The sequence below is a fragment of the Thrips palmi genome, unplaced genomic scaffold (genome assembly GCF_012932325.1).
Source record: "Thrips palmi isolate BJ-2018 unplaced genomic scaffold, TpBJ-2018v1 HiC_scaffold_5, whole genome shotgun sequence".
In the NCBI taxonomy this organism is placed as follows: Eukaryota; Metazoa; Arthropoda; class Insecta; order Thysanoptera; family Thripidae; genus Thrips; species Thrips palmi.
Window position 1 is genome coordinate 12456025 of NW_023144632.1, and position 14388 is coordinate 12470412.

Sequence of the window (14388 nt, forward strand, 5' to 3'; positions counted from 1 at the left end):
AGATCCAAGTGCGGAAGGGGGAAGGGGCAGACAGACTCGGAGTGGAACGGAACGAGTGGGCGCGCTAGACAGCCCCCGGCCCACCCAAGACACAGAGCGGCAAACCTGCCCCGCGGGTGGCATTCGTTTAATTTGCTTCAGGGTTGGCACACGAGAGGGTGAAAGGTGAAATTCCTGTCTGCGGGTGAACCAGTCAGAAACTAGATCGGTTTACGGAAGGTACATAGCCCCGGGCACAGCTACGAGCGCGCTGTAGCCCTTGTAGGTCATCGCCGCGGTACTTCTCGAAGTTCCCCCGCAAATTTAGTGTTTGCAGTTTGGAGGAGAACGTAGCGTGAGGTGACGCGGGGGAGGTTTTGTTCCGGGCAGGGTCGCAGTCCGTGCACCGTCTTCTGAGACGTCCAGAGCGTTGGAGCGTGCCGAGGTCAGCTTGCGGCCTGGCGGCGCGGGGGCGAGACACGTGACATGAGATGCGCACGGGGGCGGAGACCGAGGCGGAGACGGCCAGGAGGTGGACACCCTTCCAGGAACCTGTTGTCGGAGCGGAGCAGCGCTTGAGCCAGGCCAGGCCGAGCCAGGCCGAGCCGCGTGCCGCGCCCGCCATCCGTCCAGCAGACGGCAGCACTGGCAGCACGCTCGCCGCCATACTCCGGACCCCAGAGGCCGCGCCGCACGCCGTCGCTACCCCGTGCGTCCCTCGCCACCGGAGCCGCGGCGGGGCGGCGGGGCCCTACGAGGCGTCTCCCGTCGCCTCCGTGGCCACGGACTTGCTGTCGCTGGCCGCATCGGATTTGGGCTTCTTCGGTTGCCCCTTGAGGCACGGCACCATCTTCTCGATCTCCGCCCTGGGGAGCATTGCGAGTCTGTTAGTCCGAGGTCCGCACGGCCATGCCACGGCCATGCCACGGCACTCTCGCTGAGCACTCCCGCGGCACCGCGCGGCACTCACCTGAATCGGGGGTGGTTGAGCGCGTAGATCCAAGGGTCGATGCAGGACACCACCTTGGCGGCGATGGCGGGCAGCATGGTGGTCACGGGGCTCAACAGCGATCTGGAACGGACCAAGGACACGAGGGACTCAGAGACGGGGAAGTGGTTACTCTCAAAAGGACGCCGACTCCGTGCCGCGCGCTTCGTGCCGTACCGGTCCCCAAAGGCGCCGACGAACGCCACCACGGCGTAGGGCGTCCAGGCCACGATGAAGAGGAAGAAGATGGTGAAGGCGATCTTGGCGATCTTGATCTCGGCAGACTCCTTGTCGGCGTCCGCGTTGCTCTGCAGGCTCTTCATGTTCATCTTCTTGGCCTGCGCCGCCAGCATGGCCGAGTGCTCGCGCACCTTGCCGAACAGCTTGGAGTAGAAGATGGAGATGAGCGTGACGGGGATGGCGTAGGCCCACGTGAAGATGGTGGCCATGAAGAAACGCGTCTCGTCGCCGTCCGTGAGGAAGTCGAAGGAGCAGGACGTGAGGAAGCCCTCTGCAACGCGACAAAGGCAAACGGCAGTGCTGACAGACTGTCGCTTACGCGCCAGGCCAGGCCGCGCCACTTACCTGGGACGAATTTGCCGCCCAGGACCTGCACCATCGGCAGGATGGAGAACGGCAGGGCCCAGAGCCAGGCGAAGATGGCCAGGGCCGTGGTCTGCTTGCCGGACATCCTGCCGTCGATGGGGAACGCGATCGTCCTGCAGCAAACGGATTCTTCAAGGACGGGGCCGTCGGCTGGCCTCCACTCCACACTCCTACACCCACCTGTATCTGTCGAAGGCGATGATGGCGTTGTTCATGGCCGAGCCCATGCCGCCCACCGCGCCGAAGAAGGCGTACACGTCGCAGCCCGTCTCCCAGCCCACGATGTGGCCCGCCACGGAGTTGACGATGAGCCACGGGATGTTGACGAACATCATCATGTCCATGCCCACCTGGTTCACGATCAGGATGTTGGACGGCGTGCGCAGGGCCTTGCACCTGCGGCAGCACACTCCCTCACTCTCTCCCTCGCACGCGCGCACGCAGGACCGGTGTCCGAAAGCTTACTCACGTGAAGAAGGCGTACGCCACGAGCCCGTTGCCGATGAGTGAGCTGAACATGAGGAAGGTGTAGACCATGGCGAGTCCGAGATGCCAGTAGATGCTCATGGCCTCGTACTGCCTCCAGTGCTCGTGCACCATGCCCATGTGCTCCGGCGGGTGGTTCCATCCCAGCATCTGCTTGCCTCCCCTGTCAGCGGCCAGGTTACGAATTTCAACGCGAGTGAAGCCAAGCCCAAGCCAAAACTGCTTTGCACCATGCACGTTACTCACGTGTCCGTCCTGGCCATGGGCTCGGGCAGGAAGGCAAGCAGCCCTGCCTCGGCGCTGGAGGAGCCGTTCAAGAGACGCATGGTGGTGGTGTGCCAACACTCCGCGGTGTCCGCAGTCAACTTAAGCAACGAGGGCGCCACGGCGTCCAGGTCCTGGAGTGCATTTCCGGGGCCCTCTGGCCGTCCCCGTCGCCCTGTCCAGGATGGCCCGCCGCGGCCCTTGCCTCTGGGCCTCTGGCTGGCCTCTGGCTGGCCGCTGTTCAAACGCCCTGTCGCCCTGTTGCCCCCTGGCTGTGCCCGCCAGACTGGCCGAGGAGGCCGGGCCGTTCGCTGCAGTCGGGGCTGACGGGGCCGGGCCGTTCGCTGCAGTCGGGGCTGACGGGGCCGGCGGGGCTGGCGGGGCCGGCGGGGCTGGTGGGGCCGGCGGGGGAAGCTTCTGGGGGAAGGCCTCCACGACGGCGACGCCCCACGGTAGCTCTCCGTCAATTAGGGCGAACATCGCCACAATCCGCTTGACTGAGGGGGCGCGGGGCTGCGCGGGGCTCGGCTGTCTCGTCGGTCTGTCTCGCTCACACCCAGGCGGTGCACCCCAACAGCGCGCGACAGAGAGAGACCAGCTCGGAATCAGTCTGCAGTTGGCGGGGTGGCGGGGCGCAGGTGAAATAGAAGGGCACAGAGAGAGACGAGGTCCGGGTAAAAGGTCCGGTGGGCAGAGGGGAGGTGGGGGAGGGGGAGGGGGCGGCTGTACCGCCGCAAGGAGATGGACAGCTTCCAATGCAGGAGCAGCAAACGGGCTGGCCGGGCCGGCCGGCCGGGCCCCGTGGGCGGCACAGACACACACAGACAGCGCGGGCGTCATCATGAAGGACGCTGGGGTGGCATACCCTGTCGCCGGGTGATAGTCCTGCAGGACCGCACTGCCTCGCAACGGGCACTGCTTGTGACATCGCTGGAAAGGGAGATTTCAGTCAGGATAAAATGGGGAAGGCGCGCCAGTGTGCGGCACTCTGAAGTGCTGACGTTCTGGCAGCGCAGCTGTGGCGCGGTGCGAGGCGCGGTGTCGCTCGGTGTCGCTCGGCGTCGCTCGATGTTGCCGCAAGCCCGTGGCTGGCTTCCCCGCGTCAGAAGGCCTTACCGTCATCCCGCCTGACAGCCTGATTTGGCGGCAGGGCGCGGCGGGGCGCGGCAGGGCGGCCGTACCAGGAGCTCGTCCTCAAGGGCCGTCTCCGCGCCTGCCCCCGTAGATTCCTGCAGGCTGGCCGCGGCTGGCCCAAACTGGTCTGTGCCACACCCGCCACACCTCGCCAAGGTCGCAGGCGCCGCCACAGACACGATCACACCACAAAAGTGCCATCTAGATGCAGTGTTTCAACGAAAACGAAAACAACCATTCCGACTCGGCTCCATCACGCGGACACGGACTTTGGAGTGAAATGATACGGCCGCTGGTTCGCAGTTTGTGTGGGGACGATATGCTTCCGAATGGCTTTTCGTCCCGCGCGGTTGCCTGAACGCGTCCTTTCTCAGAACAGCTCGCAGCCCCTGCCCCTGTACTGGCGACGTCTGCCCTTGCGCAGCTCCCTGGACTGTTTCCGCTCAGCGTTCCGCCGCCGTCCCTCGCAAACCCCTGCGAGTCGCCTGCGAGAGGACCAGAGCGAAGCGAATCAGCCTGCAGGGCACACCCGCCGGAACCCCGCGTTGCGTCTTGCGTCTGCCTCACCCTCGGCGAGCGAGGCCTTGAGCGAGGCGCGAGGCGCGATCGCAACAACGTAACGGCCGCGGCCGCTTTTGTTGCTTGCGTTGCTTGTGTTTCCTCGATGGCGGTAACAGCATGGCGGCTGTAACAGGGTTACTCCTGATGGCATTATCCCATGGCTTCCCCCGAGCCGAGCCCAGCCGAGCTGATTTCTGCACTTTCTCCCCTTTTTTCGTCCCTGGTTCCTCCTCTCCGCCCCTCCTCCGTAATCCACGCCCGCCTCGCCGCTGCGCTGCCTGCCTCCTGCCTGCCTCCTGCCTGCCTCCTGCCTGCCTCCTGCCTGCCTCCTGCCTCCACCCCGACAGACTCGCTGTCGCTGCAGATAGTTTAGGGGCGCCGTTTCCACCTTCGGCGTTACGGCACTTCTCGGGGGGAATTTAATGCCGCTGCTGACAGTGATTGGGCCGAGTGCTACGCCATGCCCCGCCATGCCCCGCCATGCCCCGCCATGCCCCGCCCGGCTCTCCTGCCAGAGAGGATGCCTCACCTTTCCAGCGCAACACAAGCGTGCCTGAAAAGGATACGGCCGAATGTGTGTGTGTGTGTGTGTGTGCTGAGCAACAAAACTAGCTGCCACCATCTTTCAGGCCAAAAGGCGAGGGACGGCGTGCGAAAACAACCGATGCTGGCATGGGCTCTCGGCACCCCCCATCCCCACCCACAACTGCAGTCACGTAGGGAAGTCCACCTGCGACGCGGTCGCCAGATCGCGGACTCGGGTCGAGTCGGGGGACGGAACGCGCCACCAGGACTGCTTCGTCGTCGGGGCCAACCATGAACCAACGGCCCAAACGGCGCTGGGAAGGCCTTTTGGGAAATGGACAGATTGCGGTTCGAACTCCGGTTCTCAGGGGTGCAGAGTCGCGGCAACTCTACGCTCTCGGTTACAGCAGGGCATGAAGCATGATATTTAGTTGTTTTTCTTCTGCAGGCTTGAACCAAACTCAGAGAGCCTGCCGAAAAGTGCAAACTAGGAGAGAAATTGAAGGCCCTCCCTCCGATGTCACTTTTGCCCTTGCCGGCAGCCCCAGCTCCTGGGTTTCAGTGCGAGCTTGGTTGCTTTCGGAAGGAGCACGTGCACCCAAAGTCCGTGGCCTGGAGTTTAGAGTTCGCGATCGTCACTCAGCGGCGTCGACTATAGACAAAAACAAAACTGGGAGCCGTTGATAGCAGAGCCAGCAGAGCAGCTGAGCTGACGGCCGTTGCCACCCTTTTTGGATTTCGCGCCAAGGAGTCCTTCGCTCTCTCGATTGTTTTGTGATTGTCCTTTGTCTTTTGTGTCATTTGGTTTTTCCCGCCCCCGCCGCCCGCCGCTTTGTGTCGCTGCATTCTGTACTTGCATTTTGTGACAAACATTTCACGATATATATCTCAGTGATCTTCGAGGAGGCCTGGACCACTGTAAGATGCATTTGTGGGAGATTTTTGCTGTCGCTCGCCTTACTCTTTATTCATTCTGAGCCAGGGGTGTCTTGATATAGGTTAAATGCACCTTGCACTACGAATGCCTCTATTGCATCTCTCTTCTGTATTTTGTGATGCTTCACTTTAGTTTCTGTCAGAAATGAGTTTGTTTTACTCGTGTTTTCATCCTTATTTGTTGAGTTCTTCCATTGTCACAGAATGTCAAGTTTGCCTTGTTCACTTTTGTTCATACGTGTTCTATGATTTTGTTTCAGGCAGCTGGTCATGCCTGTATGAAAGATGGGAAAGAAAAGTAATACCAACAGAAACAGTACAGATAAAAGCGTCCTGGTGGATGAATCATCAAATGACGTAGAAAATAATGACTATGGAAGTGAAGAAGATGATTTCAAACCTCGAAGGACTTTGCGGTCTAAAAGGTCGCAAAACGGGACTTGTTCCAAAAACCTGTCATTTGAAGACAAAATAAGGAAGACATCCGCCGTTGCAGAGAGAGACAATTCTAGTGATGTTGTTGCTGCATCATGCAAGACACGATCCAAAACTAAAGTAAAGGAAGGCAACACAGTTCAGACAGAAAGGCCAAGAATTAGAGTGAAGAGTGATTCTGAACTGGTTGATGAGGATAAAATAACCCCACGCAAATCTTCAATGCATTCTTCAGGCCCTTCTTCAAATTTTTGTCCTATCTGTCAAGTTCCTCTGAACATTCTTAAAATATCTGCGGCAACACACACAGCTACTTGCAGTGTTTCGCGTGAAAGCAAAGGTACTGTTGTTATGTCCATCTGTTAGTTTTGTTTTGAACATTTTCTGTTTTCTTATTCAGCTGTATGTTTTATTGGATTTCAGAGTGTCCTGATGGAAACCTCTGTCTGAATTCCAATATGTTCCATTATAGAGATTTTAATCATGATAAACTAGCTGCTTTTCGAGTATCTGAAGAATACATTGAGCCAGATGTAATTTTTACACCACAGAAGGCTAAGCCAAAGAACTCAACTCCATTGAGAAACTCATCTGGGAAAAAACGACTTGCAAAGTCACCAATAGCATCACAAGCTACCAAGAGGAAGGCATCAGAGACACCCAAAAGTAAGTTACTTTAGGTTCGCTGTAAATTTGTTTTCCGATTTATGCACAATACTTGACTTAATAAAGTAATTACTTCTACAGCAAGTTCATCTGACGAAAAAAATGAACAGTTGCTGAATCAGAATACTAATTGCAACATGGAGCACAAAGTTGCTAGTGTTCCTAAAGAGCAGGAAAGTATTTCTCCTAATTCCGACAATAAAGAACCAGATGAAGCCGAGCAGCAAAACTCACAGGATTCAGAATTAGTGCAGCCTTCCTTGTGGTGCAGTGATCTAGTTTTAAGTCCAGATCCAGACAAAGCAGGGGAATTCAGCCATGAGCATTGTGCTGTTGTTGGCAACTCATCCTTGAGGATTAAAGATGAACCTGAATCACAGAATAGTCTTGATGAAAATGCTAAAGTCTCCTCTGCCACAAATGCAAATGTTGTTATCCATTATGATACATCAAAGGAAAGTGACCAAAACCTTGTCAGTAACCAGATGGCATGCTCAGAGAGTTGTACGCCGGTTCATGAACCCAGTGAAGTGTTACAAGCAAATTGTTCTCTCATTATCAAAGCTATTGGTGTGGACAAAAGAAAGGCCATGGCCCAAAACCCTCTCTCAGTCACACTAGCAGTCAACAGTAGTGGGTGGGAGGCTATTCAAATCAAAGGAAGATCAAGTACCACAGTTCAGAAAATTGAAGTATCACTATGTGAATGTAGCCACTTAATGAGCATTGAATGCTGTGTGAATAATAGTCAAATTTCAAGAGACTCAGATTTGGACCCAAATAAAAAGCAAGAAGAAAAGTTTTTTGCTACAATGGGAGACATGGGCTTGAAGCGCCAACTACCAGAGCAGGCCCTCACAACAGATTCATTTGAAAGAAAAAGTTTACTGTTGCAAAATTGTAACCAAATTACCATAACTTCATCTGAAGAAAACATTAATGAGATGAACTCAATGAAAGACACAGCCAGTGGAGATTTTAGTGCTTCTACATCAAGCAGAGGTAGTTGTGAACAGCCAGGCAAAGTAGTCAACGCTTTTACGCTGCTGAAGTCTGCCTGTTCCAAGAGATCTGATTCCTCTGTGAGTAGTTTTATATATGCTTAGACTTACGTCAAAGGAAATCAGTATAGTTATAATAATCATTGTTGTTGTTTACCTCAGGGAAGCTCAACCCGGTCCGCACCCACACCAGTGCCAATGGTTGTTTCTAAGGCCTCACGCTCATCATGGACTCTGGTTCCTGACAATACAAATTACAATGCAGCCAACAAAAAAGTGCCGGGGTACAAGAAAATACCAGGTAGTGTTTCATACGTAGCACCAGTATTTTTCTTGAAGTGATGTTCAAACCTGTTAGTATTATGAAATAACCTCTTTTTTTGTCTCTGTAATTTTCATAGATACACCTTTTGTGGTAGATGCATTCAATTACGGAGTGATTGCTGGTGTAAAAGTTTACTTTTTGAGCCATTTTCATTCTGACCACTTTATGGGTCTCAAAAAAAATTTTAACCTTCCAATATTCTGCAGTCAAATAACTGGTAAACAGATTTATATTTATCTAGTAACTCTCAAGACGTTTTAATAGCAGACCCTTTTTTCTCTAACTAATTTTCTTTCATTTTAGCAAATTTAGTTAATCTCCAGCTCAAAGTTGACAAAAAGTACCTAAATATTCTTAAAATTGGAGAACCCCGTGTCGTTTGTGGTGTTGAAGTTGAAGTGTACGATGCCAATCAGTAAGTCTTGTAATACATAAGAAGTTGCATAAAATACATTTTTGTAATAAGGTATTTATTTTCTTAAATATTTAAACTTTCAGCTGTCCTGGTGCAGTCATGTTTTTATTTCGTCTGTTGGACGGAAGAGTATTTCTACATGTTGGTGACTTTAGAGCACACCCTCGTATGGAGGAAAACGCACATCTCAGACGAGTGGATAAGTTATACCTGGATACTACGTATGTTACAGAAGTTTCTTTATATCAGTAGACCTTTCCTACCGTACTTAATGTGTTGGTATATTTTATTTGGCTTTTTTTAGGTACTGTGACCCATCATATGATTTTCCATATCAAGAAGATGTTGTGGAGAAGGTCATAGAAACAGTAAGAAGCCATCTTTCCAAAAATAAAGCAACTCTTATTGTTTGTGGGACTTATACAATTGGTGAGATTTTTTACTGTGTGTTTTGTTAAAGCATTGAGAGTTTTTTTTTGTGTCTTACTGAAACATCATTCCCTCATCAGGCAAAGAAAAGGTGTTCATAGGCATAGCTGAAGCTCTGAATTGCAAAATTTGGTGCTCCGGGGAAAAGAGAAAAATTTATAATTGTTTGGAAGACAAGGTACTTTTAGATAGACTCACCACTGAACCGCTTGCTGCTCAGGTTCATGTTTTAGCAATGAGGGATATTACTATGGAGGTATTGTTGGAAATCGACTTGACCTTGTAAATGACGTATTGTGGAGCAAATGCTTATAACACGTTTGACCCCTTTTTATTATAACTTTTTCAGGCACTGCACCAATATTACAGTAAATATTGTAATAAATTTTCACATATTGTAGGATTTAGGCCTACAGGCTGGACAACATCTAAAAGCATAAATGGAAAACCAAGTGATTTCCAGAAAAGCTCTCAAGGCAAAGTTACAATTTATGGTAAGCTCCCTGATTTAAATATGATAATAATATCAATATTATGGAAAAACTTCACTTTAATTTGATGAATATTTTGTTTTTGTCTCCAGGTGTACCTTATAGCGAGCACAGTAGTTTCTCAGAGCTTCGGCGGTTTGTGAGATTTGTAAGGCCTTATGATATTCAGGTTACTGTAAACGTGAGTAAGAGTGCAGAGTACAAGAAACTTTTTTCTAAGTGGTTATCTAGTGATAATGATAACAATGGCCAAGCCAAAGTATTACAGTATTTCACCAATGCAACAAAAAAGTGATTCTAGTAATAAGTTTTAACTGTCAGCCTTGCAAACATTATTCTGTATTGTAGGCTTCTTAATTGTATTATTGTTATAGATCTTCAGCACCCTTCATCTCATGAAGGTATGAGGCTGTAGCTCAATGTAACTTTACTATGTCTCACTTCTTCATTACTTCATTACTGTTAAAGATCTTCAGCACCCTTCATCTCATGAAGGTATGAGGCTTTAGCTCAATGTAATTATACTGTGTCTCAGTCAGTATGCTTTGGTGTTCAAGTGTACAAATGTGCCTCACATGCCATGTTTGTGCACTTTCAACACTGCAGTGTCTTTGCTACTAAAGGTATTTACAAACATGACCTGTATTTTCTCAAAACTAATGCGATTTTAAGACTGATATATATGGTTTGTTTGTGTCATACATATTTTATACTCGTTTATTTGATACATTTTGTTTATTTTGATGAGACATTTGTAATTTGTGGGACATTATTTTACTTTTATATCTTTTACAACATGATAAAGCTTCATGATTCCCTTGAAAGCGCTGACCAAATACTGACCAATAAGCATCATGTACCAAAGTCACACTGCTATTGGTTCTGTGCAATCTGTGCTACAGATGAAGCCTTTGTTGGTTATTCCCTCTGAAATTGTGTTTCTTTTCTATGTAATTTTTTTTTTGTTTTTAAATAAAGAAAACAAAAGAGAGGTGTGGTTTTGTTCCTTGGCCATTTAACCACTTAAAGTCGTCGCGACGACGCTAGCTGACCTGTTGAAAGTTGTGAGGACGCCACCTCCTGGCCTCCTTGACATGAGCGACGGGAGAGCCCTGCCCTCCAGGACAGGCTGTCTGGGCACTCTAGGCGAGCCAGGGCCTGCAGGGCCCCGTCCCGTTTAGCAGTGTTTGTCGCGTGCCCGCGCCTCCACCTCTGCCGCCGCCACGGCCGTCATCTTGATCGGAGCCGCCCCTTTGTCACCATCCGGAAGACGGTGACGGAGTGACGGCGGCTAGCCCGGCGCCAGGCCCAGCGGCCCCGCCAAGCCCAGCCAGGCCCACATAGATACCGATCGCCAGCCACGACCCCTCGCCTCGAGTCTCGCTCTGTATCATTCGGAAGTCTGGCCTTGATTGTGCAACACAATGCAACCCGCAGCGCATGACTGCTGGAGCCTGGGGAAGTGCCGTCGCTGCCCACTAGCCAATCACAGAGCGGGGCTTTGCGGGTTGCCTGTCTGCACCTTGCCGGAGACACATTGGCGGGGGCCGGTGAGAGCAGTGGTTGAACCAGGGAGAGGCTTCTCCATTTTCCAGGCCAAATCCCTTTGTCGTCCAAAGCCCGCATGCACGGCTGCAGGCGTGTAACCTGCAATCATTTTGTCGCGGGGTTTCTGGACCACCTGGTACCGAAACAACACCCGTTTCATATCGTTTGACTCTAAAGCACTGGTAAAAAACGAATTGAAACGAAAAAAATTTGACGGACACATTTTGAATTTCCCTTCTATACACATCCATAATAAATCATTTCAAATCAACCAGCAGCGGCGCGTTCCACGCTGAACCAAGTGCAGTGGCGGCACTGTTTCGCCAGTCTCATCCCGCTATCTTCAATCTGCGCCGTTCCACTATTGACTTTTGGCGACTTGAATGAAGGAGCGTGGGCCACCTGCTGCCCAGGTCGCGGCGCACCGTGGCGCACCGCGCAGCAGCGGCAGGAGAAAGACAAACTTATCTGGCGCGCTGGCACTGCGGCGGACTGCGGGCGGAATCGGGATTACGGCCCCTTGGAGTCCTTGGAGGGGAGCACGGCGATGGCGGCGATGCAGCCAAAAGGGCCGAAAGGGGCGGAAGGCGGCGCCAATTGGTATAAAGCGCGGCGCGGCACCCAGAAGCTGGCAGTGGCTTGGAGGCGAGGCGGAGCGCGGAGCACCGAGTGCCGAAGACCCTGGCACTTCCCCGCACCTGCGCCATGGATACGGTCTGGGTGTGTGCACGAGTGTTGTGTGTGTTTGTGTGACGGCCACGTGCCGAGTGAAATGCCAGAAGAAACCGCGCCGTGTTCTTAATGCCCGATGTATGTCTGGTGATAGTTGGCAGCTCTTTTGGGCGCCGTCTCGTTGCGGGGTGCTGTTGCAAGGCCGCAGGGACTGCAGGGACTGCAGGGGCCTTCCGCGCCGTCGGGCCCTGGCCCCGGCACGGGGGCCGCCCCCATGGCGCCAGCGCCCTTCACGGCCTCGGTGCCGGGGCCAGGCGGCTCTCTCGGGGGCCCTGCCCCGGCCTTCGTCCCCATCCTGCAGCAGCACTTCGAGCAAGCTCCGGACGGCCAGTACCGCTGGAGGTAAGTCATTGGTCGATGGATGGAGCTGGCTCGCCCTGTCGAGCGATTCAGAGGAGTCGATTCGTCGCTCTGTCTCTCTCGCTTTGATGAGGCTCTTCGATAGGGTGCGAGAGAGACAGCGACAAAGTGATCTTCTGAATCACCCGGCTGCGCACCTGTACATCTGAGACTTGACCTGGGCATTGCCATGGCGTTGCAGCTACGCCGCTGCCGACGGGACGGCCCAGGAGGCTGTGGGCGAGCTGACGGCGTCCAGAGCCATAGCGGTGCAGGGCAGCTACTCGTACCCCAGTCCGGAGGGGCAGGTGCAAGTCAAGTACGTGGCGGACGAGTACGGATTCCAGCCGACAGGCGCGCACATCCACCCTGCCATCCTCGAGGCGGTGCGGAGACAGGTAAATCAGCCCGGTGGGTAGGCAACACCACCACGCAGCGGGATCCGTGTTGCCTACCCTGCAGCCCGCAGGCGCTTGCTTCATCTCACTCTACATCTCACGCCTTCTTGCTGCAGGTGGAGCAGGCCCGGGCTGAGCCCCCCAACCTTTACAACGACGCCGGGTTCCCCGCTGGCCAGGGAGGGCAGCAAGGCCTGGCGGTGGGTCCACCACTGCCTCTGCCGCCACCACTGCCCAACGCCATCGCACCACAAGCCCTCGGTGCGCTAGCATCCGCCCCTTCAGGGTCTGCGCTGCTCTAGGATTGTGTGCGCTATTCTGTTTGTTTTTCTATCAGATTGATTGTTGCCCTAACGCGACTCTGTTGTTAATTTGTTTTAATGATAATAAACAAAAACGAGAATGAAGAGTGAACTTGCTACTACTGTGTTGTGTTAATTTTCTTTCTTCCTAATCAGAATTAAGAACATAATTGATCAACAATTAATAAATATATTTTCTACATGGTACACCGATTAGACAAATACAAATTTGGTCTAGAGGAAATTAGGAAAATACAAGAAAGACGATTCTAGATATCTTGCAAGTACCCTTTTTTTTTCTCTTAGTTAAATTACAATCAAATGAAAAAACATTTAAAATCTATATCTCTGATCCTCATAGTTCTGTTTAGCTAGATTCGGGTTAAACTGAGAATTATATCGTTGTTTCATGACAGGTTTTGGTTGTGGTTTCTCATCATCATCTATATATGCAACACCGTGAACTTTGGCCATGAGTTTGTCAGCTTTTTTCTTTTCCTCCTTTTCACGCCGTAATCTCTCTGCTCGTAGCTTTTCGAGCTTTCTTCTCTTCTCAGCCTTGTCTTCATCTTCACTGGATTCTGCATCAGCATGTCTACCAGTTGAACACTCGTCAGAATCACTGTCATATTTTGATTTAATAGAATGACTAGATTTTCGTTTTTTCTCCTTTTTGTGTTTAGTGTCTTTATTTTTCTTCCTTTTCTCTCGACTTTCCTCTGGTGAGTAGGATTTTTCACGCTTTTGCTTTGAAAGATGACTTTTCCTTTGCCTTTCTGGTGACAATGATTTTTCTGCATGTCTTTTGGAATCTTGGCCAGAAGTAGAAGACTTTGCAGACACTATTGCAGGGGTGCTTTTCTTACTAAAGCTACTAGCACAGAATTTTCTGAATGAATTTAAAGGGTCGGACATCATTTTGTGTTTCAATCCAGTTTCTTCATTGGGAACCTCCTCTCTGTCCGGGCACTTGTTATACCACGACACATTTCCAGTGGCTTCATTAGTGTCCTGTCCCAAATATGTAAGATAACCAATTTGTTTTTCATACTTCTCTTTTTCTTGTTTCTTTTCTTCCTCATGATCTTTGTTCACAGCTGTGCTTGAGACCAAACCTGCCTCTTCCTCAGCAAAGAAATTAATGTGTTCTAGCCTTGATGGAGCTCCGGTATTCTTTTCTTCTGGTTCATCTTCTTCTTTGTTTATCTCTTTGGTTCCATACTTAGCACGAGCCTGAATACGCATCAAATCTCGCCGAGCCTCCTTCTCCTAAACAAAATCAAAATGAAAGACTTTTTTATGAGAAAATCCTAAATTTACTCACGGACTGGTATAATTTTAAACATACCGCAAGCTTAATTTTTCTTTCTCTTTCTTTTTCTTCCTCTGCAGCCTGCGCTTCATCTCGTCGAACCCGAGCAATGTTGTCCTTGGTTCGAACATGCCACCTAGAAAAGGAAAAATACCATAGAAAAACAACCAGTATTTGGAATCAAGGCTTAAATATATTAATTTGCTCTGACATGTTTTGATCAGAGTCATAGTTTGAATACATTATAAGAACAAACCAACAAACTAAGGGTTACGTATTAATGCGCCATTGAGGTGTTAGAAACCGCAAGGAAGTGCTTACCTCTTTTTCGGAAGGATATTCATTGTGGAAGAACAATTCTACTTCCTAGGTTCTCTGCTGGAAGGAATTCAGGTAAAAGATTCTTGTCTAAGTCTAATGTCAAGTCTGTTGTTGTTGTCGAACTCAAGAACTGTCCTCTCAATTTCTCATTCTCAAGCAAGATTCTCATACGTTTGAGGCAGAGATTGAGTGCAA

General features: G+C 51.2%; 4 protein-coding genes across 4 annotated transcripts; 2 read left to right on the forward strand and 2 right to left on the reverse strand.

Moving 5' to 3' along the window:
* Positions 1–699: 699 nt before the first annotated feature.
* Positions 700–2598, reverse strand: LOC117650897 (opsin-3). The gene is made up of 7 exons (XM_034394539.1): positions 2306–2598; positions 2043–2222; positions 1754–1969; positions 1553–1686; positions 1145–1478; positions 950–1051; positions 700–845 (listed from the first exon to the last, which is right to left on the reverse strand). The coding sequence occupies exons 1-7, from the start codon at positions 2383–2385 to the stop codon at positions 731–733; spliced, it is 1161 nt and encodes a 386-aa protein (XP_034250430.1). The 5' UTR covers positions 2386–2598; the 3' UTR covers positions 700–730.
* A 2740-nt stretch (positions 2599–5338) lies between these two features.
* LOC117650849 (DNA cross-link repair 1A protein-like) lies at positions 5339–10232 on the forward strand. The gene is made up of 12 exons (XM_034394459.1): positions 5339–5461; positions 5740–6254; positions 6338–6580; positions 6662–7662; positions 7744–7882; positions 7983–8123; positions 8210–8321; positions 8405–8542; positions 8626–8750; positions 8831–9006; positions 9100–9244; positions 9334–10232. Exons 2-12 carry the CDS (start codon positions 5765–5767, stop codon positions 9534–9536), a joined length of 2913 nt encoding a protein of 970 aa, XP_034250350.1. The 5' UTR covers positions 5339–5461; positions 5740–5764; the 3' UTR covers positions 9537–10232.
* Positions 10233–11735: 1503 nt separating this feature from the next.
* LOC117651181 (endocuticle structural glycoprotein SgAbd-9-like) lies at positions 11736–12759 on the forward strand. Its single transcript, XM_034394989.1, has 3 exons — positions 11736–11863; positions 12063–12258; positions 12375–12759. Exons 1-3 carry the CDS (start codon positions 11736–11738, stop codon positions 12558–12560), a joined length of 510 nt encoding a protein of 169 aa, XP_034250880.1. The 3' UTR covers positions 12561–12759.
* Positions 12760–12834: 75 nt separating this feature from the next.
* Positions 12835–14358, reverse strand: LOC117650252 (leukocyte receptor cluster member 1). Its single transcript, XM_034393515.1, has 3 exons — positions 14194–14358; positions 13909–14008; positions 12835–13829 (listed from the first exon to the last, which is right to left on the reverse strand). The coding sequence occupies exons 1-3, from the start codon at positions 14214–14216 to the stop codon at positions 12894–12896; spliced, it is 1059 nt and encodes a 352-aa protein (XP_034249406.1). The 5' UTR covers positions 14217–14358; the 3' UTR covers positions 12835–12893.
* Positions 14359–14388: the final 30 nt, after the last annotated feature.

What these genes read in the sequence shown, in the direction of transcription:
- LOC117650897 (XM_034394539.1), bottom strand. Translation starts at nt 2,385, where the DNA reads ATGCGTCTCTTGAACGGCTCCTCCAGCGCCGAGGCAGGGCTGCTTGCC. An exon ending in GTGGCGTACGCCTTCTTCAC is followed by an intron (nt 1,970 to 2,042) that starts GTGAGTAAGCTT and finishes GTGCTGCCGCAG; the next exon opens with GTGCAAGGCCCTGCGCACGC. An exon ending in ATCGCCTTCGACAGATACAG is followed by an intron (nt 1,687 to 1,753) that starts GTGGGTGTAGGA and finishes CGTTTGCTGCAG; the next exon opens with GACGATCGCGTTCCCCATCG.
- LOC117650849 (XM_034394459.1), top strand. Translation starts at nt 5,765, where the DNA reads ATGGGAAAGAAAAGTAATACCAACAGAAACAGTACAGATAAAAGCGTC. An exon ending in TTGTGGGACTTATACAATTG is followed by an intron (nt 8,751 to 8,830) that starts GTGAGATTTTTT and finishes TTCCCTCATCAG; the next exon opens with GCAAAGAAAAGGTGTTCATA. An exon ending in TGAGGGATATTACTATGGAG is followed by an intron (nt 9,007 to 9,099) that starts GTATTGTTGGAA and finishes TAACTTTTTCAG; the next exon opens with GCACTGCACCAATATTACAG.
- LOC117651181 (XM_034394989.1), top strand. Translation starts at nt 11,736, where the DNA reads ATGGCGCCAGCGCCCTTCACGGCCTCGGTGCCGGGGCCAGGCGGCTCT. An exon ending in GACGGCCAGTACCGCTGGAG is followed by an intron (nt 11,864 to 12,062) that starts GTAAGTCATTGG and finishes ATGGCGTTGCAG; the next exon opens with CTACGCCGCTGCCGACGGGA. An exon ending in TCGAGGCGGTGCGGAGACAG is followed by an intron (nt 12,259 to 12,374) that starts GTAAATCAGCCC and finishes TTCTTGCTGCAG; the next exon opens with GTGGAGCAGGCCCGGGCTGA.
- LOC117650252 (XM_034393515.1), bottom strand. Translation starts at nt 14,216, where the DNA reads ATGAATATCCTTCCGAAAAAGAG. An exon ending in AATATCCTTCCGAAAAAGAG is followed by an intron (nt 14,009 to 14,193) that starts GTAAGCACTTCC and finishes TTCCTTTTCTAG; the next exon opens with GTGGCATGTTCGAACCAAGG. An exon ending in AAAGAAAAATTAAGCTTGCG is followed by an intron (nt 13,830 to 13,908) that starts GTATGTTTAAAA and finishes GATTTTGTTTAG; the next exon opens with GAGAAGGAGGCTCGGCGAGA.